The sequence below is a fragment of the Balaenoptera physalus genome (assembly GCF_965194825.1).
Source record: "Balaenoptera physalus genome assembly, chromosome: 1".
NCBI lineage: Eukaryota > Metazoa > Chordata > Mammalia > Artiodactyla > Balaenopteridae > Balaenoptera > Balaenoptera physalus.
Genome location: NC_138882.1, coordinates 170228301 through 170253190, shown reverse-complemented (window position 1 = coordinate 170253190; position 24890 = coordinate 170228301). Strand labels below are relative to the sequence as shown.

General features: G+C 41.8%; 1 protein-coding gene across 5 annotated transcripts in view; it reads right to left on the bottom strand.

Annotated features, from left to right (window-relative positions):
* Positions 1-6632: 6632 nt before the first annotated feature.
* RNF19B (ring finger protein 19B) overlaps positions 6633-24890 on the bottom strand; it is a 30162-nt gene continuing 11904 nt past the window's right edge. The window contains exons 2-10 of one of the 5 annotated variants that reach the window (XM_082434129.1): positions 22855-23060; positions 21142-21286; positions 19613-19775; positions 19048-19162; positions 17907-18047; positions 16755-16962; positions 13866-13997; positions 12392-12833; positions 6633-11021 (exon numbers count right to left, since the gene is read on the bottom strand). In XM_082434129.1, the coding sequence (XP_082290255.1) occupies positions 10869-11021; positions 12392-12833; positions 13866-13997; positions 16755-16962; positions 17907-18047; positions 19048-19162; positions 19613-19775; positions 21142-21286; positions 22855-23060 (1705 nt within the window). In that variant the 3' untranslated portion in view covers positions 6633-10868. Of the gene's footprint in view, positions 11022-12015; positions 12884-13865; positions 13998-16754; positions 16963-17906; positions 18048-19047; positions 19163-19612; positions 19776-21141; positions 21287-22854; positions 23061-24890 lie in introns of those variants that run through there. The other 4 variants (XM_082434125.1, XM_082434126.1, XM_082434128.1 and 1 more) reach the window with 4 other exon arrangements.

The window sequence follows — 24890 nt, the reverse complement described above, 5'->3', positions numbered from 1 at the left end:
TTCTCATAGTAGTCAGAACTTCAGTTGCAGGTGACAGAATCCTAACAGAAATGGGCTTTGGGTAGCGGGAAGGAATTTGTTGGATGACGTTCTGGGAAAGTTTGGGGGCCTTAGGCGTGGTTAGATCCTGGCATTAATGTCACATAGGGAGTTCCCTGGTGGTCTAGTGGTTAGGATTCGATGCTTTCACTGCTGTGGCCCTGGTTCAATCCCTGGTCAGGTAACTGAGATCCCGCCAGCCACGTGGCGTGGCCAAACTACAACAAGAACAATAACAAAAAAAACCCCAATGTCATCTGGTATGTTCAAAGGTGCTCTGTCTCTTGTCTTCTCTCCATTTCTCAGCTCTGCCTTCGTCTGTGCTGGTTTCAGTATCAGGTAGTCTCTGTCCATGTAGAGGAAGAGCCATGCTTACAACTTCCCAGCTTTGGAACCTCAGGAGAAAGCAGCCTCTACTCCCCTAGAATTCCAGAAAAGCTTGGGATTGTGTTTAATTTCTCCAGCTGGAGCTGTGTTCTTTAGCCTTGAAACATCCCAGAGTGACGTCACATGTGGCCTCAGGGGACTGAAACTGCACCGCCAGGGAAGGGAGGAAAGGCTTGATATTTATCCACCATCTGTTCTGTGGCAGGCATTTTATATCTTCTCATGGTGAAGATTATCCCTTTTGGGGAAGGAGACTAGATCTCATGGTGGTCTCCACCTCCCTCCAAGCTGAGAGCAGAGGGGGTCCTTCTCATGTCCACAGCCAGCCCCTCTGCCTGTGCCCTTGATCCCATCCCTCTATCTTCCTAAAGACAAAGCACCATCTAATAGCTTCCTTTCTCTTATATTGTCACTCTCTCCATTTCTACCCTATTTTCTCCTGAGCCTCCAAACATGCTTGAATCTCTTGGACTTAAAAAAAGACAAACTCCTCTTCTTAGCAGTACCTCCTTACTTTTTACTCACACCTCAACTAAACGAAATCAGTTTTCTATTGTTGCCATCTTTTGAAACTGCTGTCTCCAAAGTTACCAGTTACTTCCCCTGTGACAAATCCAGCCCTTGGCCAGCTTGACCTGTTTCACATGTCAGCTAACCCTGTTTTCCTTCCTGAAATCCTCACCCCGTCATTTCCTTCATTCCCGGTTCTCCTCTTCCCTTTCCTGGCTGCTCCGTTCCTGCACTCACTGGTTAAAGGTTTATGAAGAGAGAAGGCCAATTTCCCTTTCATTCATATCTATGATTTCAAGAAGCGTTTTTTCACTGGTGATTTTCCATCTCCAGGGCCTGGGTCTGTCTCCGGGTGTCGGTTTCTGTGCCCTGACACAGAGCCTGAACAGAGCAGCTGTCCACATATGGTGAGCAATGAGTGGATTTCCTCAAAGGCTGGTGCCTAAGGAATGACAAAGCAGTATCCAGAGCTGGAACTATATCCCAAGCCACTCACAAAGGCAGACGCACAAAAGTAAGAGGAGGGGTGGTTATCCCGCCCTTGCTGGATCCTTGTGATGACAACTCAGGCCTGATAATTCAGCCACAAAGAACCAGCAGTCTTCTCTCTTTGTCACCCTCCACTCATGAAGCCCTCTCCCTCATGTCTGCATGAGGTACAGCCATATTGGAGTGGGAAGAGCATGAATTCCAGATCTGGGTTTGCGGCCTGCTTCTTTTTCGAACAGGCTTCGATCTCCAGAAAATCAGTGGCCATGGCTGGGTACGTTCCTAGCTTCTTCAGGTGTTCAGATGACTTTCAGGAATGGGGGCCATGGTACGGACTCAGAGGACGTGAGGTATCAGGGGAAGCCATCTCAGGGGCCCCAAGCAGGTCCCTGGAGAACAGGAACAATGATCTGGCAACGTGCTCTGGATGTGCTCCTAGCACTTACGTCTCTCATACCAGACGGCCTCACACGGGCGTGTGGCCTCCATCACATCCATGTTGTTCACAGCAGCATTTGGCTTGGGCCCAAATCCTGTGTCCAATCAGCTGCAGTAAGGTTGGCAGGGCTGGCCTCATTGGATTTACGTGACCTAGATCCCGCTGATTTCATGAAGCAAGATCAGCTCAGGTCTGCTGGCCTTGGGAGATGGGAGAGGGAGGTGCAGGTCCTCAGCTTCATGGTTTTTGTGTCTTCCTCACTGTGTCTCCATTTCCTTCCTTCATTTGACAAATGAAGGGATTGGCAAAGGTGTGTCCAAATTTGACTTTCCAGGAATTTATTATTATTATAGTTTGGCTGCACCTCAGCTCTAGCAAAATGACACGTCACATCCTTGCTCGAAGTTTTCAAGGTGTGCTGTTTACTAGTCAGGGATCAGTTGCAGGAAACAGAAACCACTCTATTTTAAGCAGAAAAGGATTTGATACAGGGAATCAGAGGTTTAAACAAAATAGTTGGAAGGGCTGGAGGAGTGGGCTCCAGGAATGACTTCCAGAACAAGACCCCAGGATAGCTGCTAATTGGCACAATCATGAAGGTGATGAGTTAGGAGGCTGCTACTAGAATTCTTGCATTAAAGAAGACACCAAGTAAAAAGACAACCCACAGAATGCGAGAAAGTATTTGCAAATCATATATCTGTAAAGGGACTTATAACCAGAATATATAAGAAGTCTTTATAACTCAACCATAAAAAAGACAACCCAATTTAAAAATGAGCAAAGGATTTGACTAGATATTTCTTCAAAGAAGATATACAAATAGCCAAAGAGTACATGAAAAGATGCTCAACATCATTAGTCATTAGAGAAATGTAAATCAAAGCCACAATGAGGTACCACTTTATGCACAGTAGGATAACTATAATGAAAAAGACACAATAGCAAGTGTCAACAAGGATGTGGAGAAATTGGTACCCTTGTGTATTGCTGGTAGGTAAAATGGTATAGCCTCTATGGAAGGAGGATGGTAGTTCCTCAAAAAATTAAACATAAAATTTCCATATGATCCAGAAACCCCACTTCTGGGGTATATACCCAAAAGAACTGAAACTAGGGACTTGAAGATATCTGTATATCAATATTCATAGCAGCATTATTCACAATAGCCAAAAAGTGGAAACAATCTAAATATCTATCAACTGACAAATGGATAAACAAAATGTAGTATATCCATACAAAATCCTTACAATATTCAATGGAATATTATTCATCCAAGAAAAAAGGAATGAAGTACTGATACATGCTACAACGTGGATGAACCTTGAGAACCTTACGCCGAGTGAAAGAGGTCATATACAAAAGTCATTTTGTATGATTATACAAAATGTCCAGAATAGGCAAATTCCATAGAGAAAGTAGATTAGTGGTTGTCAGGGCTGGAGGGAGGGGGGAAATGGGACTGACTGATAATAGGTTTCTTTCGGGGGGTGATGGCAATCATCTGGAATTAGACAGTAGTGATAGTTGCACAACTTTGTGAATATATCTAAAATCTACTGAGTTGCACACTTTAAAATGGTGAATTTCAGGACTTCCCTAGCAGTCCAGTGGTTAAGACTCCGCGCTTCCACTGCATGGGGGTACAGGTTCGATCCCTGGTCAGGGAAGTAAGATCCTGCATGCCGCACGGTGCGGCCAAAAAAAAAAGTAAAATGGTGAATTTCATGTTATGTGAGTTATATCTCCATAAAGAAAGAAGATGGTTAAAACACACACACACCATGTGGCTGCAATCTAAGGACCAGGGATCAGAAATCTACCTCTGCTGCTGCCACCACTGCTTTTCAACCTCATGAAACTAGTGCTTGGACATTGGAATGCTGCTGAAGTAACTCAAGGTTGCCACAAACATGAAGCAACAACCACACAGCTGGGAGATGGCCTTTGCCTTACTTTCTCCTCCCAACTCTTATATAAATGGATGCAATTTATAGACCCTAATTTGCATGCAGAATGTTAACTGCAAGGGATTCTGGGAAGTGTAGCATTTAACTCTGGCCTTGGCACTATGAGAAAGAGATTGGAATGGATGCTGACAAGCAATTCACCACATCTACACAATTTCACCCTCCCTAAAAGGAGAGATCCAAAGTCTCATTAGTCATGTATCCAGCTCTGGGTGATATTTATTCCAGTTCAGTTACGATCCTGTCTCAACAACCTGCAACCTAATGATTAACTGATCAACTTACCAACACACCTTATGATACTAGGGAAAATGTGGGAGGGGAAGAAATGGGATGATATCTATAAATATATACATACCAGAGCAAGGGAAAAATATGAAATGCTAATATAGTTCTCATCTCTCCACCTTTCAGGAATTACTTATATTCATAAATATCTTTCTCTACTACTTATGAAGTTCATTTTCACAGCCAGTATCTCAGCCGGATGAGGCTCTTTATCTGGTGTGGTGACCCAAATCTTCATTCCTAAAGGAATTAAGCCTTCCCTGGAATAGCCTTTTAACCTTGACTCCTGCATACAGCAGTACTAGAAGTAGCCCAGAGCACCCTTTAAGTTCCAGGCACACTCATTCCTGCCCCCATTGAGTAACAACAAACCTATCTCCCTTGATAATCAGGATCAATCTCTCCATCTAACACAATTGCCCCCTTTTAGGCTATTGGTTCAGTGGATGAGGAGCCCCAAGTGGCCAAAAACTTCCAGTTCAATGGACTCATTGTTATGTGCCCTGGTGGAAGCACTTCTCCTTTGGGTATTGAGACTTCTAAACTAACAAAGACCAAAGTCACAGGGGCAAGAAGCAAAACTTTTGTGAATGGGTTATATATAGGTCACTGTTTCAGAACGTATACCTCATCCTTTAGGACAGAACTTCCACTGCATGAGATGCTGTCTTCCAATAGTGCCATTTGACTGTTGTGTGAGGCCAGCTGCTTTGGATGATCCCACGGGTCTTAGCCCATTGCCTCACTTGATGAGAGGCAGTGTTGTGTGGAATACTACAAGATGAATAGACATTCAGTAAGTTCATGGATAGTAACAATGATGATGATGATGAGCATGATAATAATAAATGAAAAGGATGACACTAGCTAATCCATATAGCTCTTACTACAGGCCAGGCACTGTCATATGTATTCATTTAATCCTCATAGTCCCAAATGAAGAAACGGAGACAGAAAGGTTAAATAATTTGCCCAAGGTCATAGCTACTTAAATAAATGGTGGAGTTAGAATTCCTACTCAGGCATTCTGGTTCTGTTGTCTGCCCTCTTAACCACTATGCTTCTCAAAGTGAACATATAGTCAAATTTAGAATAATGGGGGGATGGATGTCTTTGGCTTGATAATTGTTATTTTTCTCATTTAAAGTTTATTCTTTATGAATATTTTAGGCTTGGCATACATGGAAACAATTCATATCTTGAGTGTCTTTTCCAGTGAGGACAAATCCCTGTCTTCTCTGTGGTGGGAGGGATCTGATCTGATATTAAGTGCCCAGCTGGTCCCTCCAGAACATGGAGCAGGGCTCAGCTGTAAGCCAACATCAGCTTCTCAAAAGAATTGCCAATGCCAAAAATAGCCTGGCTTGACTCCGAAATCTGATGGCCCTGTGCTGTTTTTCTCTTATGGATGTTTGCCACAGTGTGTGTACAGTAGCCTCATTTGCCAAGGGACTTTGCACACCACTGGATCTGCTAGGTCATAAAATTCCAACTGCTTACATTGCAGCCTGTACCAACTGGTGACCATTCTCTTTCTCTGGGCCCATCAAAGCTAGTAGCCCTTGTGGGTTACTTGGAAAACGGGTCAGTGCAGCATAATCAAATGGGGTATGCTACCTTCAAAATCAAGAAATCCACCAAATGCTCAGGATTTTTCTTAGTGGTGGGGGGTGTACAGCTCATCGATCACTTTAGATAAACTGCCATCCTCCAGACTCCTGCTCTGGATCCCGAAAAATTTCATGGAGCTGAAAGTTCCTTTAAGCTTCCGCAGGGACCATCCCCTATCCTCCAGAACACCTGTGTTTTACCAAGGCATTTAGATACCTGCTATTTCTTGCTTATTATGTCCAAAAACATGCCATCACATATAGAGTGATGTTCTGGGAAATAGGAAATGACTGAAGTGCCTGCACATTAGATTTCAGCAGAGCTGGAGAGGTGATACCGCCCAGAGGTAGGACAGTAAGTGGTACTGTTGACCTCGACAGGTAAAAGTAATCTACTTTTCATGTTTTCTGCTATTTGGGTTAGAGAAAAAAAGCATATTCCAGGTCAGTAGTTGCATGGCTGCAGGTGCTGGGGCAGGTGTTGACTTGCTTCAAAGTGATTATATTTGAAATAACAGCTACATGTCAAGTCTTCTACCGGGCAAATAATTTAAATGTAGATATGATAGGGATCACCACTGTGGAATTTCTCAGTCTTGGATGGTGGCGGTAATATTTATCATGCCCTCAGGATGCACTATTTCTTCTGGCTTATGATTCTGGTGGAGGACTGTGCAAGGGGCTTTCCTCTGCTCTTCTTACCACAATAGCTTTCACTCTACCGGTCAATGTGAAGATTCTGCCAGGTGCCAAATACATCTATTACAACTGCTTACAGGAACTGGGAAATAACCACAGGATGAATATGTGAGATAGATACAGGCCAAGATTCCTTTTAAGTTACATGATCCCTGTGTATTAGTTTGCTAGGTATGCCATAACGAAGTACCACAAATTGGCTGGCTTAAGCATTACAAATTTATTGTCTCACAGTTCTGGAGACTAGAAGTCCAAGATCAACGTGTTGACAGGGTTGGTTCCTGTTGAGGGCTGTAAGGGAGAATCTGTTCCATGCCTCTCCCCTAGCTTCTGATGGTTTGCTGGCAATCTTTGGCATTCATTGGCTTCTGTTGCATCATCCCGATCTCTGCCTTCATCTTCACATGGCATTCTCCCTGTATGAGTGACTCTTTGTCCAAATTTCCCCTTTTTATATGGCACCAATCATATTGGATTAGGGGCCCACCCTACTCTGGTATAACCTCATCTTAATTACATCTGCAACAAACCAATTTCCAAATAAGGTAACATTCTGAGGTATTGGGGATTAGGACTCCAACATATGAATTTTCAACCCATAACACCCCAAAGGCTTCTATTTTTAACTAGTGGTCCACAAAGACCTTTTAGGTCCCTTGGGATTAGTACTGGCTTAGGGTCAGTTTCCAAGTATTCCCTAAAGGCCTGGGTATTTCCATTTCCCTAAGCACAGGAACATAGTTAATTGATTTAAGATTCCTTTGGGGAAGATTAGAAAATTTACAATTTAGTTATGGTAATGTTGCTGGGTGCTTTCTCCAGGGTACTCAGCATTCCTTTATTCAAGGGCTTTGGGTCTGAGAATTTAGTGAGTGCCCATAACTCTCCATTTTGGTGACTTAAAACAGACCTCTCTTTGCCAGACCTGGAGTTTTGCTTTGTGTATACAAACCAAGTATTCCTGCTCTGTTGCCTTGGTACTGCCCCTTGGCCCCTGCTACTCCAGGATCTCCATCATATCTACTGATATCAGGGATTCCATTTCAATGGCAGCACCTCTTAGCTTCACTTCCGACTATAGAGGACATACATTACAGCACTTTCAAGGTATGGTGTTCCCTTTATCTATGTACTTTCCAATTCCTTTGTGAAAGGAATGTCCTCTGAGCAATTTTAGAGGGCAAAATTAGGAGACGGGTAGGTCACACATATGATAAATCTACACCAACACTTCTATCTTCATATGTTTCTGGATTCATCTTCTAACGCTATACTAAGGAATTTCTAGCATTTCAATTTGAATGTAGACCACTGTTAAGTCCAGGTTTCATCCAACCAACCAGCTAAGAGCTACTCTTAGCTGCTAAAGTCAGTATACTGATTCCAGAATCTCTAGAATGCCCATATTAATAAGTTCAACCCAAATGAAAATAAAATTATGTTCTTTTCTTCCTGGTCTAATACCTTTAGAATCCAGTCCACATACATTCCCCAGGTTGCTGCTGATTCAAATAAGCAAAATCTCACAATTCTGTAACCTTTCTTTCTCTCAGGTCAGATTTTGTGGTTGCCTTTCTGAAGCATACTGGGATCTGACTCTAGTCACAGATTTGGTAGCAATAAGGGGTAGTGGGTGGGACATGAGAAGTACATGAGAAGGGACACAAAAGCCTTCCCTTTCAAGGCAACTACCGCAGGTAAGTTGCCCTATCAACGGGGGAAGACAGGACCAGCCCTATCAACGGGGGAAGGAGGGAGGAGGGCTGCTTCTGCTGGTAAGAGAAGCTAACTGTAGTCTGTGGGTTCAGAACACTAGGATTTACCCAAATCTACTCACATGTCCCCATTTCACATCTTACTCTTTCCTAAACAACGTCCTAATTTTCATATAAGAGACCTGGTAAGCTAAGAATTTAACCCAGAATCTCTCCTTGATTTTCATGTACATCAGCCTTGTGGCTACAAGAGACAGCTTTGAGCTGAAAATTTTAAACTCTTGAGCCTTTCATTTTCTTTCTTTAATCTCTCTAGCATAAGCCACCACCATTTAAGTCTTCATTTCTTGCACGATGGTCTGTTGTGGCAGCCACTTGGTCTATCAAAGTCTTTTATCCAAAAGACAATTCATTTAATGTGACCACAGATGTAAGTCATCTTTGCCTACTACCTTACCATTTTCAATGGCAACTAGATTCTCATTTCCTTCAAATCCAACTTAGTCATAACTAATCAAGAATCCCATCTTTGGGCTTCCCTGTGGCGCAGTGGTTAAGAACCCGCCTGCCAATGCAGGGGACACAGGTTTGAGCCCTGGTCCGGGAAGATCCCACATACCGCGGAGCAACTAAGCCCGTGCGCCACAACTACTGAGCCTGCGCTCTAGAGCCTGCGAACCACAACTACTGAGCCTGCGTGGTACACCTACTGAAGCCTGTGCGTCTAGAGCCTGCAACAAGAGAAGCCACCACAATGAGAACCCTGCGCACTGCAATGAAGGGTAGCCCCTGCTCGCCGCAACTAGAGAAAGCCCGCGCGCAGCAGCGAAGACCCAACGAAGTCAAAGATAAATTAAAAAAACAAACAAACAAAAAAAACCCCATCTTTGAGGGCCTATTGTCTATAACCAAATTTGGAACCAAATACCGTATCAGTTAGGGTTCAGTAATTGCAGGAAACAAAACCCTTCCACCTATTTTAAGTAGAAAAGAATTCAGTACATGTAAATTAGGTGCTTACAAAGGAGTTGGAAAGCTGGGCAAATGGGCTCTAGGCTGGACCGCCAGGAAAGACTCCCAGACCGGTCCACTATGGGAGCCACTACCTCTGCCACCATCAGGAAGATGAGGAAGCAGGAGGCCAGCAGAGGCTGACTACTAGAACATGTATCACGAACAGTTATTTATGGATCAGGAGTCCCTTCAACACCCACACAACTATTGATGGGTATTGGAATACCACTGGAGGGAAACCTAAGGGCTCTATACTTTTGCAGGAACAACAAAGTTGCTGAAGATGACCCCTGAATCACTTCCTCCTTCCATATCCTTGTTTGTGCATCTGGCAAAATAAATTACATTCAGAACCTTGGTTGCAAGGAAGTGTGAGACATGTAGTTTTAACTTTCCAGCCTCTAGAGTATAAGACAGTACATTAGAAAGAGGTCAGAATGAATAAGTATCCATTTAGCACGTCCACAAATTTCTTTCCATTGGCCCATCTAAGTAGGACTGGTGACCAGACATGCCCTCTCCCAGTTTTAGCCACTTTTAAAGTTGACCACAACACCCCATCTGTCTGGCTTTGAAGATTACCTCTCTTCCTGGTCTCAGAGTAACCTAAAATGTCATTGTCTTCAGAGTTGTTTTGATAATCTACACAATCTTGTCCTCAGCCACCTCTTCAACCTGATCTACTACTCTCCTCCTTGGTCCACTCTGTTCCAGCGATTTAGGCCTCTATGCTGTGTGTGTGTGTTTAAACAGACTAAGGATGCTCCACCAAAGGGCCTTCGTACTTTATTTTTCATGTCTGGTATGTTCTTGCCCTAGAAATCCACATGGCTCTCTCTCACTCCATCAAGACTCTAATAAAATGTTACCTTTATCAGAGAGGCCCATAGTACCCACCTAAAGCAGCTCTCTTTTCCACTTTCCCTGCTTTTCTTCATCGCACTTATCCTCATCCAGATTATACATCTGACCGTCTTTTCCCACTAGAGTGTGACTTTCACAGGAACAGGAATTTTGTGTTTTCCTTATTGCTGCGTCCTATACCTGAAACGTAGTAGGTATTTCAGAATGAATGAACGCTGTACAAGTAAGAAATTAAACTTTCCCCATTTTCTAAACTGAGAATCAACTTTTCCCACGCATTACTCATGTTCTCCTCCAGGTGGTGCTGACGGGCCTTTTCATCTAATGTCTAGGAGATACAACAGTGTTGCAAAGGATTAGAAGCAGCTTAGTTTTTCATAGCCTCTGGTCTAGAGCTCTGGGCTTTTTTTAGATGGCACCCATAATCTCCCTTATTTCTTCTTATTCCTGCAGGAGAAAAAAAAATATGGGCCTTTAACAAAAGCATTTTCAGTACGTCATCTCACTTAATCCTTACAACTCCATAATTAGGATTATGATCCCCACTTTGGCTAAGTGTAAACACACTCAGAGTAAGTAGCCCAACTCTCGCAGCAGTTAAGAACTGGAGCCTAGATAAAAATACAGGTTTGGCTACAAACTCCTGCCCCTCCAAAAGACTTCCTTGATTTTATCCAAGTTAATTGCTCTCTTCATGCTGCTTCAAGAGAAATACAAGTCTTGAGTTGATAATTTGCATTTCAGAGATTTCCATACAGTCTGCCCCTTTTCCCAACAAGTTCCCTTTTCCACACAAAGACACCCTCTTGGTCATTCTTCTCGAGACCACTTCAAAGGTCATTCTTCAAAGTCCACTAACAGCACCTCCTGTCCCAGGTGCAGGGCAATGTGCTAAGTCTGGTTGCAGTGCCCAAGACATAAGAATCTTCCAAGATGGCTGTTGTCCAGACTCATCATCCTCATCGTAGTAAAGCACAGGCCAGGAAGACAAAGAGCAGGTGCATCTGTGAAAGGAAACAGAAAGCCATCTGGTCCTCAGGGAAAGGATGTTTTCAATTCTTCCTCTGGGCCCAGGCCTAAAGTGACAGAGAAGTTTGGCATTGGAAGCTCCTTAAATACTGTCTGAGAGTTGGGGATATTAGCGGCATGAGAGAGTAACTGACTCACACAGTCACAGAGTAAATTACTGCCAGATTTGGAATCTCAGATCAGGTTTCATGAATCTTTTAATTTTTCTGCTATACTATGTATGAGCTTTGATTTCTAAGGCCATTATTCTAGACACAGCCAAAACCCCAAATAGCACTAACTTAGCTCAATTCTGACAAAATTATAAGATCAGATAAAATTAAATATGTTGTGATTTTGATGGCATGCCTCCTCTCTCCTTTCATTACAAATCCTAGTCAGATTCCTTAGTCCCTCTTACTTAAACTAGATTGGCAAAACTAGAGTTTTTTGGAACAGGGAATGTGTACCCGGGAGCATAATAAACACCTAGGATATTGCTTGGTGATCATGCAGAATAGGTACATTTCTTTATCCAGTAAGAATACTCTGTTCCCCAACTTATAACCATGCAACATTCACTGGGATTTCTGAAGAGTCACTGGAACTGATACCCCTTCCCTCCTCTGAAGCACGTTTCTAATAGTGACTATAATGCAGAAAGGGGTAAATAAAGCTTTAATAGGAAAACTGCACAGCTGCCTCTAGAGGGCAAACAAGGCTCATTTTAATCTCCAGCTTCTCTATCTGGCTGACTCAGCTAATTCTTCAGTCTGACTACACAGTCCAAATTAAGCTTGGCTTTGCTTCCTGTCATACTAGGAGTCATTGGTTTACAGATGACTCCACTGCAGTCTGGTTAGAATACCATCCTTCTTCCCTGGGATTAGGAAAGCTTAGATCTAGAGACTGTTAAAGATGTAGTGGTCTGTTTCAAACACTTGGCTCTGGAGAACTATCCAAGCCAAGGAAAATGAGAGGAGTTGAATTACGACAGAAATCTTTATTAAAATGTGTCCTTCAGTAATATGTTAGCATACATACAATATACACACATACATCTGTACACTCTTTGACACACCTCACAGATTGCCACCATCAGTTTAACCAATAAATTAAAACTAAAAAAGGGTGGGGGGGGGCAAAGGGGACGGGGGATGGAACTAAGGGCAAAGTTTCCACGTTTCCTCTGGTAAGAAATTGCAAATTTCTCAGAATTTCCCTGGGGAAAACCTGTGACCATAGAATCTTTGAAATAAAATACATAAATCCCTGCCCCCACAAAAAGATTCCAAAAGATGCAGTTACAAGTGTGCTTCTCAGAACAGGAGCATTTATTCCACTTCATACTCTGGCTTCTGCATCTTCCGGCTTCAAGACAGTCGTCCCCTCAGCTGGGGCAGAGAGGTTCATATGGGCACTTGGGCTTAGTGCACCTGGGGCTCTGGGTGTTGAGGGGCAGGCTGCAGCTTGGGAGTGAGGGGAGCCACACTCATCCGAGGTGATGTCTGGCACATCGTCGGACTGCGTATCAGAGCTCTCCAGGTCACTGCGGATGCTCTCGGGCTGGGCCAGGCTGATGTCCCAAGGTCTGCTGGCCTGGCAGTCTTTCTGTTCACAGCTTTGGTGTTTGCAGGGGGGATCCTCTTCATTGCTGCCACCGCCACCACCACCTTCTTCTTCATTCTCCACCATCTGTGCGTGAACATGGAGTGAGTCCTCCGTGCTGCTTCCACTCACCAGCTGATAGTGGCTTGGTTTGGCTTCAATGTCCACTTGGATTTCCATATTGTTGCATTCTCTGTGGAGACAAAATCCACTTTGCTGAATCATGCATGGGTCATGCTATACCTGTTGGTAAAAGCAGTTTGTGGGTTCAGGATTAGAAAGTCCGAAAATATAGGTAAATAGTAGAATAGAGCTCACTTTTAGAGAAAATAAAATTTAACCTAACACTCAAATAAGATGGAGAAGAACAATTAGAGCTTTTCGTTGATTTAAAATACGCACACAAACACAAACATCTCTGCCAATTTCTGTATTTCTTTATTTTTTAATTTTCATTGGAGTATAGTTGATTTACAATGTTGTATCAGTTTCTGCTGTACAGCAAAATGAATCAGTTATACATATGTATACATATATCCACTCTTTTTTAGATTCTTTTCCCATATAGGTCATTACAGAGTACTGAGAAGAGTTCCCTGTGCTATACAGTAGGTCCTTAATAGTTATTCTGCCAATTTCTTTAAACAACTAAAAATGAGCTTCCAAAATTCAACTAAGGTTCAGAGCCTCACACTATCTTACTCAAAATATGAAAGTGAAAGAAGAGTCACAGCTTTTTACTTCTCTGCCACAATTAGAAGAAACCAGAATCTCTCCAGTAGGGAGTGCTGCAGTCACACCATACCAGATACACTAGCTTCTCAAATATAAAGAGAAATAGGCTACAGGAGCCACATCAAGCAAAGAGCAACATGAGAGCAGAAACCATAGAGCCACGTACATACATCAGTGGACACCAATCTAGCTCTTCAGTTCCATGTGAATAATTACACTGTTGCAATAGCCAAGAAAAGAAAAGGAAAAAAAAAGGAAAAAGAAAAGGAAGAAAGAAACAACCTCTAAAAATCAAGTGCTAACAAGAAAAATCAATCAAGAGATGCCAAATACTCCCATACCAAGAACTTGCTTGATGAATTCACAGGGTATACACACTATGTATCACACTAGATGGTACACAGAGCCCTAACATGAGGCATTGAGCTTCTAAGGCCAAAACCCAACCAAAAAAATGCAACCTCTCCTAGGCTTCTGACTGTTCACATACCTGTCCTGTGGGTTGTAGGAACTGATTATGGAACCGGCCATAGCACGAGTGCTTGCGTTGTCACTAATTGCACCAAGACTGGCTGTGTCTTTGGGGAAAATTTCCTTTTGGACATCGGCTTGGACTTCTAACCTGTGTAAAGAGGGGACGTTTAAGTTAATGCGAGACCTGGGTATTCTGAGACAGTCTGCTTCCTGGCACATGCCTCTTCCATTATTCTCTTGCAAATTGAGTTGATCTGATCTTCTCCAAATGTCAAAGAGCTCAAACAGATGCCCACACATCTTCTCTCTTAAATTTATCTATTGAAATCGTCCCCTCCTTTCCATCCCCACTGCTACTGTTTAACTTCAGGCCCTCAACAGCTCCCGAGTGGGTAACTGCAATTGGGCTCTTTCCAGTAGCCCTAAGTCCAAGTCAAACAACTTCCAGATCAGTGCCAACGTGGACAAAAACCTGATCACTCTAACAGCCCTCTCTTGGCTCCCTCTTGCCAACAGGCATTTAAGGTCTACTGATATGCCTCCAAGCTCTCTCTCCAGTTCCATCTCTCACCATAGGTCCTAAATCATAATCACACTGAATTTTTTTCTTTCCTTACGCACCTATACACATTTTATACCTCTATGGCTTTGCATATGCTAGTCCCTCTCTCTGAAAGTTTCCTTTCTCTATGTGACAAACTCATACTCAGTCCTTAACAACAAAGGAAGTATCATCTCCCTTCATTCTTCTATCAAACCAGTCACTTCCTGCTAAGTGCTCCCACAGCACCTACCTATTTATTAAATCAATTTATGTACCTCTTTCCCACTCATCTGTGAACTCCAAAAAAGGAGAGACCACACCTCATTCACACTTTACCCTCCATGTCTTGCACATACTAGGAACTTAAACATTTAGCAATCAAATTACCCCCAGCCTATGAGCTTAAAGGACATAATAAGAGTCAACCTCCGACAAGAGCAGCAAACTTTCCCAATGGTGTCTCAGAGGACCCATAGCTTTTCCTTTCTTGACTCCAATATCATTTGGTTGCACACTTAAGTATTTCCTCATAATGGGTTTCACAGTCAAACCCATCTGACTCATTCACTTCCTATAAAAGGCTTTCACAGAACTGGAACAGCTGGACTGGCTAAGTTGCAGTTTCAGCAAGTCAGTCTCCAATTATGTCTGCTTATTTACAGGGGTGTTGGTTTTAAGAAAGCACAGCAGTGAATTCTCCAGCATGTGCAGGCGGGATCCCCTAACAAGAGACAACCAGAGTCATGAAACGCAGACAGGTCAGCAGCAGCCTGCAGCTGCACATTCAATCAACCTCCATCCTGCTGCCTGAGTCTTTGCTCTGCTGCTCCAGTCTTAGATGCCCTTCAAAAATGTGCCATGGCTCAGGAAAATGAGGCAGTGCAATGGAAAGTACATTGAGTCAGAGACCTGGGTCCTAGTTTCAGCTCTGCCATAGAATCACAGTTAGAATTGGAAGAGGCCTTTCACAAAGGCCATCTATCACCTTAGGTGGTTTACAGATGCTAGTCTGTGCAATGGCTATGCTAAAATCACCTGGGGAACCTTTTCAAAACACAGATCCCTAGGAGATTAGGAGAGAATCTGGGAGATTTTAATTTATTAATTCTGGGATAGGGTGCTGACATCTATTTTTAAAAGGCTCCCAAGTAACTGACAAGCACTCAGGTGTGGGATCCAGTCCATCTGCCATCTGTTGCTTGACTCCTTCTAATAGCTAAATGGCCCTCTGGTCTCACTTTAAACACTTCCAGGGATAGGCAGGTCAGTTATCTACTAATGTAATCCATCCCTTCTTTGGACTTTATATAGATTTTTCCTATAGTCTCTATAATGAAACAAAATTAGTTTCCCTCTAGCTTCTGCCAAATCGTCTTAATCTATCTCTTGGCATGAGGCAGAACTCTTAATCCTTTTTTCCAGTTCAAGGCCCTTCAGATATCTGAAGGCAAGCATCTCCCCTACCTCCCTACTTTGTTTTGTACCACCTTTACCCCTCCCTAGGGCTCTCTTCTCCAGTGCGTTCAAATAACTGCTTCTCATGTAACATCTGCTATGCTCCTCTGAATATGTTCTGTTTTTCCTAACTGGTAAAACGACCAACCAAGTCATAACCTTTTTAGTCATAAAGCTTTGCATATTCTCAACACAAGTTTATAGAATTGATTTACCTTATCTATCAAATGGGAATCAGAATAGGAAGGTTTTAAGGATCACAGCACCAATAAGCCAACAAGATACAGTATAAACGCTGTTCAACTAAAAGCCAGTGATAAGTCTAACGGAGGACATAGTCTTGGGAATTCTACAAAAATGCATGCTTCCCCTTCCTGATGGAGGCAGCCTAATGTAGTAGAGGGAGGATCTGAAGTCAAGATTATCCTTTATTGGGACTTCCCTAGTGGTCTAGTGGCTAAGACTCTGTGCTCCCAATGCAGGGGGCCCAGGTTCGATCCCTGGTCAGGGAACTAGATCCCACATGCATGCTGCATGCTGCAACTAAAGATCCCATGTGCTGCAGCTAAGACCTGGCGCAGCCAAAATAAATAAATAAATATTAAAAAAAAACCCAAAAAACAGAGAGAGAGATTGGCCAGGAACACAGGATTATTGTGTTGGAAAAAAAAAAATTATTCTTTATATGGAGCCACTATGGTGCAGTGGGAAGAAACACAGAACTTTTAAGTCGCTTAACCTTTCTAGCCTATTTTCTAATTGTAAAAGTTAAAACAAAACAAAAAAACACCATTGATGATTAAATCAAAATGAGATGCTATATGAGACATGCCTGGCACAGAGAAATGGCTCAATATGATATGTTACCTCTTATAATTCCAGCTGGTTCTGTCAGAAATTGCTTACCTGCTGTATTTTCCCTTGCCACTGGAAAGAATGCCACCACTCAGTGTGCCCCCTGAGAGGGCTGCAAAGCTGGCTGTTTCGCTGTATGGACCTTGCACAACACTGAGTCCATCTGTAGGGCTTCCACTGGTGCTCAATACGCTAGTTAGACCTTCAATGCTACTTTCCCCAATGCTGGGATTCTTGAGGGCTCGCCAGGCATCTGCCACTGGGGATGGAACCAAACATCTCAATTGATGATAGCACAGCATCAAAACAGAGTCTGGCATTTTCCTGCAATGACTCTTCAGAGTAGAGAATATTCATGTAGAAAAATACTCATTTATTCACTTAATGAATAGCTACTACAGGCAGCCACCACATATCCGGTGTTTTAACATATGCTCACACGTAATCTTCCCAATAACTAGGAACTAATAGCCCCAATTTTAGGTGAGGAAACGAAAGCTTAGAACTAAATGCCTTGTCTGTGGCTAGTCACACAAAACTACAATCTGATTCTAAGTCTCCTATTCTTTCCATTACACTATAGATGTCATCTAATTAAACATGAAAATTTCAAAGTACACTTAGGTTGTGTGCTGACTCTAGTAGGAAGTCTGAAAGACCTTTGGGGATCTCTGTGTCCCAGGTTAGTTAATATGGTAAAGTGGAAACAACATCAAAGTATAAGTCAGAAGACTTGCTATAGTTCCAGCTCTGCAGAAGCTCTTAAACCCATTTAACAGATGTTGAGACAAAGGCTTAAATAGGTTCCATTAATCGGGGATAATAACAGCCCTGGCCCTCTCTCTTCAGAGCTGTTGTAAAAGCCAAGTGAAAATAATAACTGTGTAAGTCTTCTGAAAATTATAAAGTACCATGCAGATATAAGACTTTATTATAATTATAATTATGTAATTTACTATTACCAGCATACTTAGAGTTACTTGGAGTCCTACTAGTTTGTACCTGCCACACAGAGGCAAGTACCAGGGGAATTAACCTAATAACTCTGGAACAAAGAAATGAAAAGCTAAAAATACTTTACCTCCTATAAAGCTCATTAGCCAACATAATCCAATGTCAATCTCCCTGTAAAATGTGCTGAATTTTACTGACTTTTATCTTGTGTTCCATAAATTCAAAGGGAAATTAAAATTCTCCTTTTACCTGTGATTGGGCCATCATCTTCATCAAACTCAATTTTCACTCCCTTTCCATTGGCCGTACTAACTCCACAGCCACCTCCACGACAGAGAGAAATGGGCACAACCCCATAAACATAAGCCAGCATAATAGGGACACCAATACCTGGGGAAGATAAGGAAACATGTCAGCAGGCCATCAGGTTGCAGCTGCCCTGAATTCTCCTTCCCAGGGCTGAACATAGACAAACCACTTTATAAAGGGCCAAGGAAAGACAGAATGATGACTGGACTTGGAATCAGAAAGGCCTGGATTAGAATCCTGTCTCCAATTCACCAGCTGTTATAACCTTGGACATATCTTCCTAGAGTTGCCAATGATCAATGTATGTACAGTGCTCAGCACAGTAAATATATGTTGCTTTCATTTCCCCCCTTCCATTCACTGCTGAAGTGCTAATCCAAGAACCAATCAATAATCAAACATTAAATAAGTGACTCCTAGGGTTTAGGATCCCCCCAGAGTGTTAATTCCAAAATCTTGCTGCTGTGGAAGGCAGAATGGCTTAGTTGTTAAAAGCCCAGACTCTGAAGTCAGACTGCCTTAATTCATGTCCCAGCTAAGCGACCTTGGGCAAATTACTGCACCTTTCTGTTACAACTGGGCTACTGTGAGGATTAAATAAATTAATACAGGCAAAACACTCAGACCTGCTCCTGGCACATGGAGAGTCTCAGAAAATATTATATTATTATTATTCTAAAACAGACCTTCATGCCTCCCAAAATACTGTGAGGCATTAAGCAAATCAAAAGTAATTTTGTTTTGTGGGTTCCGTGGCAAGTGGAGAAGGAAGAGGAAAGGTGAAAAACTAGGCCTTAAAGTAATTTTTTTTTTTTTAAAGTAATATTTTTTAATTCAATCTTTTTTAATGTGCCAGATGGCGTTCTAGGCACTAACTTACGAATGAAAGATCCCAAACTCTGATACTTTAGTGTGGCTGATAATAATAATAGTGCCTAATAAACTCCCAAGGTGGGTCTGACATAAAATGCAGGAGCATCCAGGGTGAAACATCCGGCCAGCTGGCTAAACTGCAAGGCCAGAAAGCTGATGGGAGTGGGTCGTGTAAGGGGAGGAGTCATGGTCCTGGCTAGCTTCTTACCAACACTAACTGCAGCAATAACTGGGGACGCAATGACCGACAAAGTCACTCCTCCTGTGATAGCCAAATTCCTCTTATGTTTGGAGGTTTTCCTTCCCTCATACCTGCTATGAATCTAAGAATAAGAAAGAAAATCCAGGTCAGCAGGTTAGGACATCAATCTTTTTGCTAGGGAGAAAAAGGATAAGTGAATATTCCCTTATAAGTTATCTATATTAAAACATATTCCCCCATGTCAAAGAGACATCTTTCTCACATTTTAATCTAACTTAGACCAGGATGATATAAACTAATACAGAAAAAGTTAATATAAGAAGAGACAAAGTAACTCAGGGGAGTGAAGTAAGCATTTTACCTTTAAGTCACTGAGACAAACCGGGCCCAGGATGTTAATAAGAACTTTCAGATCTCTTGGGGATTTATGAAAATCCATTTAAGAAATTATTTTTATTTAAGAACCAGCTGGTTTTCAGGCAGCTCTGAAACATAAGCTCCTCTCCATTTCCTTCAAACCTTTACCAACAAACCTGAAGATGGAACATGCACAGAGCTCAACATATCTTACCTTCCTGCCAACATAAACAGGAATGCCAATGACCATGGCAGGAATGGCAATGCCAGCAATGAGGGATATCCCCACCGGAGCGCCAATCAATGTGCCCAGCTGCCAAAGAATTTTCTTCTTACGGCTCCATGGTTTCTTGCCCCAGAATGTACAGCCAGAGGGGCTACAGAGGAAACATGCTGAAGTTAATGTCAATATTACAAATGCAGCTATTGTCATCAGAGAGCTTGATAAGAGCAAGAGCCTCCTTTTCTATAGGAGTGATTAACAGTCACAAGAGGTTACAAGAAATGAATTTATTACATAAGGGGGAGCAAAGGACAAGGCCAGACTATTAGAGTTCTGGCTCTTTACTTTTTTTTCTTTTTTCGTAAAGGCAGGCCTCCAGACTTGAAACCTCTTTTCCATTCTTTTCTGCTGCACTCTGTCCTCTCTAACCCACCAAACTGAACCTACTTCTTTGAGTGATACTACGTGGGATCCTGCATAGTCTATGCACTTGACATCTCATCCAGACATACTGTGTCCTGCAGTTAATGAACTCTCTCTGATTTGCATAGTTTTCTTGGCATATGTAGATACTGCAAACCATCTTCCTGGGATAGGATATAAAAAGACTTCATCATACCCTTTATGACAGTTTCATACTCCGAGTTTGGCTACTTTTACACTCAGCCCTTCTGAGTCCAACCACTTTTGTCCACTGCCTTTGTACTGTCTTCTCTACTAGATAGAGTAAGTAATTTTGAAAGTAGGGATCATGTCTTATGCACCCCTGTGTCCCCAATAATTGGTATACTGTAAGTAATCAAATGTTTGCTAAATTGGAAATGAAGATGTTTCATCTACACAATGAATGTTAAGTTTGTAAATATTAACTCCTTCAGGACAATATTTTAATGACTACTACATCCAAGGAACTGTAAAAAGGTAATACTGGCCTGAAGACTCTTAATATAGTTTAACAAAGTTAGACACGTAAATGAAGTAAAAGTCATGATGATGTTTATAGAACATTTAAAGAATGTCAGTAAAGAAGAATGAGGCAGAAAAAACTGGGGGAAGGCATCAGAGATGGAATGGCATTTAAAGTGGCCCTTGAAGGCTGAATAAGAACTGAACAGTTGAGATAAAAGGGGGTTGCTGGGGGGTGAAGTGATTAGAAAGCATTCTAGGTGAAGGAAAGAACATGAAGAAGTATGGAGGTAAGATAACACAGAAGAGACACAGATAATCTGGGACATAGCATTTATGAAAGCAAAATGGAAAAAGGTATATTGGGGCCAGACTGCAGAAAACCTTAAAAGCCATGCTAGGGAAACTGAACTCTATCTGGAAGGTAATGGAAAACAGTCACTGGAAGTTGCTGAGCTGGAGAAAAACATGATTGGAAGGGTGTTTCAGAGGAACTTTTTACAGCTTCCTTATGCTGTAATGAGAGGACAGACAATGATGTTTCTTTGACATCCTTTTCCCTGAATCAGTAAGAGAACAAGACTATAAAAACAATAGACACTTTCTCATCTCACCTGAGGTAATGCAAGTCTGAGATCTCCTTCATACAAAGCCAACAGAATTCACAGCCACACACTGCACAGGTCATATGATTACAGCTTCCATCATTCATCTTGATAATGTAAGCACTGCATCGTGGGCATGGCTTGATGTCATCTGCTAAGTGGGGGAGGAAGAATAGGTAGAAAAATATCCCTAGTTAAACCTCGTTTGATTTTATTATTCCTAGGAGTATGCACAAGAAATGAAGAGGCAGTCAAGAATTCTTGACTGAGGATTCCAAATTGTGCAACCCACTTCACTGGAAGGCTGGCTATGTCTAGACCTCAGGAAATTTCATAAAATGGATCCTGTCTCATACTGAGCTGCCTATCCCCCAATCTGGCATCTTACACAGCACTAGAGCCACACTCTGAGCAAGGAGACTTCCCTAGAGAGAAAGATGGTTCCAAGAAAAATGGAATTTCAGCAGCCAATAGGCTGGCAGAATTAAAAGCACAGTCCTACAGGAAGAACAGTCTGCAGCCTGCATTTGGCTTTAAGTCTTGAAAAATTTTAGTTCAGGAAACTCATTTCTCAGGTACAAGTATCACTGTGATTTGCTGTTAACATAATCCACAGTTCCTTCTCATGATACTTTAAAATTCAAATCCTATAAACAATTGAGTATGCTATGTAGCATACACCTGGTAATTTTCACAGCAAGCTAGGAACTATCCTATTACAAAGAAAATTTAGGAGATTATACTGTGCCAGGAAAAAGTGAATGGTAAAATCTTTCCTACTAGCTTCTCTCAAATGACATCAGTGAAATAAAGCACACTTATAAAAGGCAATAAACCCACTGACATTTTAAAAGAGGTTCACTCTGACATGTCAAGGTTGGAACTGAATGTGTGATATTCCTCCTTTTAAGGTTAATCATTAATCCATACTAATATTATTTCCTTTCCTTAAATCTGTACGCTATTTCCAAAACCAGTGATGTACTTAAAGCTGGTAGGAAAACAGTACAGTTCTAATACTAAACGTCTTTCTGCTCACAGTGAAAGTTCTGAAAAAGCCCCTAGCTAAAGGACCCAACTGCTCTCCAATCTGAGACATATTACTAAGAAGGTAGAAACTACAGAATTCAGTTTTGCTTTATTCCAATTTCACCTGGGTTGGACAACCTATAAATGGTCAGAGAGAGACGCTACATACCAAATACAGTGTTGAAAGTATTACCAAATAGTTTCTGCACTTGGGATTTCCCTGGTGTCGCAGTGGTTAAGAATCCGCCTGCCAGTGCAGGGGATACAGGTTCGAGCCCTGGTCCGGGAAGATCCCACATGCCGCAGAGCAACTAAGCCCGTGCGCCACAACTACTGAGCCTGCGCTCTAGAACCCATGAGCCACAACTACTGAGCCCGTGTGCCATAACTACTGAAGCCCACGTGCCTAGAGCCTGTGCTCCACAACAAGAGAAGCCACCGAAATGAGAAGGCCGTGCACTGCAACGAAGAGTAGCCCCCGCTCGCCGCAACTAGAGAAAGCCCAAGTGCAGCAACGAAGATACAATGCAGCCAAAAATAAATAATATAAATAAAAATAAATTTATAAAAACAAACAAACAAAACACAAATAGTCTCTGTTCTCTAATCCTTGAGTAAGGTAATCTCCCCCAGCTTTGGGCTCACATTATGAAATATCAATAAAGAGACAAATGAGACAATGCCAACTCATACCTGGTCCAGATTCTTGCCCATAACTGAGACCTGAAGTGTGCTTGGTCCGAACTCGCAATGTCTGCGCCCTCTGCTGACGGGCCATATCGCATGTCTGATTTGGATGCCATATTTGCTTGCAGTGGTAACAGAACTCAGTCTGGCAGCCTTCCCTCTCACAGGTCAGCTTTGGGCAGCTGGCACAGCCATAGGCAATAACAGCATACCTGGGTAAGGAAACAGGAAGAGATATAAGTAAGTTAAGACATGCATCAGTCCCAGTGGGGCAACACTGTGTGGTATCCCCACCACTTCATACGATGCAGAGGAAAGAACACACATATAACAAATAACACATGCACGAGCACACCTAACAAACTGTAAAATATTCTGTGTGAGAAAGTAAATTGTTTCTTGAGATTCTAAAAACACATATTTACCTCCTGAAAAAGTAGGGGAAAATATCATACTTAGCCTGAATTTTTTTTTTTTTTTTGGCCGCAGTGCATGGCATGCAGGATCTTAGTTCCCCGATCAGGGTTCGAACCTGTGCCCCCTGCAGTGGAAGTGTGGAGTCTTAATCACTGGACTTCCAGGGGAGTCCAGCCTGAATTTCTAGCATGTATTCAGTCATAGTTTAAGCTGCTTTAGGAGCAATTTGTCCCAGCAAGTTTCATAAATAAGGGTACAAAACTATTTCCTTTTGATGATTTGATATATTTAGAGAAATTAGAATTTGTTTAAAGGATAGAACATTTATAAAATAAAGTACAATAGCAAAAACTAAAGCAAGTATACTTTTTTAAAATTGCAGTTTAGTTGATGTACAACATTATACAAGTTTCAGGTGTACAACACAGTGATTCACAATTTTTAACGGTTATATTCCATTTATAGTTATAAAATATTGGCTATATTCCCTCTGTTGTACTATATATCCTTGTAACTTATTTGTTTTATACATAGTAGTTTGTACCTCTTAATCCCCTACCCCTATCCTGTCCCCTTACTCCTTCCCTCTCCCCACTGGTAACCACTAATTTGTACTCTATTTCTGTGTGTCTGTTTCTTTTTTATTATATTCACTAGTTTGTTTTATTTTTTAGATTCCACATATAAGTGATATCATCCAGTATTTTTTTTTCTCTGTCTGACTTATCTCACTGAGCATAATACCCTCCAGGTTCATCCATGTTGTTGCAAATGGCAAAATATCATTTTTTTTATGGCTGAGTAGTATTCCATTGTGTATATATACCATGTCTTTTTAATCCATTCATCTGTGATGGACATTTAAGGTTGTTTCCATATCTTGGCAATTGTAAATAATGCTGCCAGTGGGGTGCATGTATCTTTTCCAATTTGTGTTGGTCTTTTTTTTCTTTTTTCAGATAAATACCCAGGAATGGAATTGCTGGGTCATAGGGTAGTTCTATTTTTAATTTTTTGAGAAACCGCCATACTGTTTTTCATAATGGCTATACCAATTTACATTGCCACCAATGGTGTATGAGGGCTCCCTTTTCTCCACATCCTTGCCAACATTTGTTATTTGTGGACTTTTTGATGATAGCCATTCTGATAGGTGTGAGGTGATGTCTCACTTTGGTTTTAATTTGCATTTCTCTGATGATTAATGATGTTGAGCATCTTTTCATGTGCCTGTTGGCCATCTGTATGTCTTCTTTGGAGAAATGTCTATTCAGGTCTTCTGCCCATTTTTCAATTGGATCATTTTTAAAATTTTTTTGATGTTGATTTGTATGAGCTGCTTATATATTTTGTTTTTGTTTTATTTTTTATTTAAAAAAATTTTTAACATCTTTATTGGAGTATAATTGCTTTACAATGTTGTTAGTTTCTGCTGTATAACAAAGTAAATCAGTTATATGTATACATATATCCCCATATCTCTTCCCTCTTGCGTCTCCCTCCCACCCTCCCTATCCCACTCCTCTAGGTGGACACAAAGCACCGAGCTGATCTCCCTGTGCTATGTGGCTGCTTCCCATTAGCTATCTATTTTACATTTGGTAGTATATATAAGTCCATGCCAC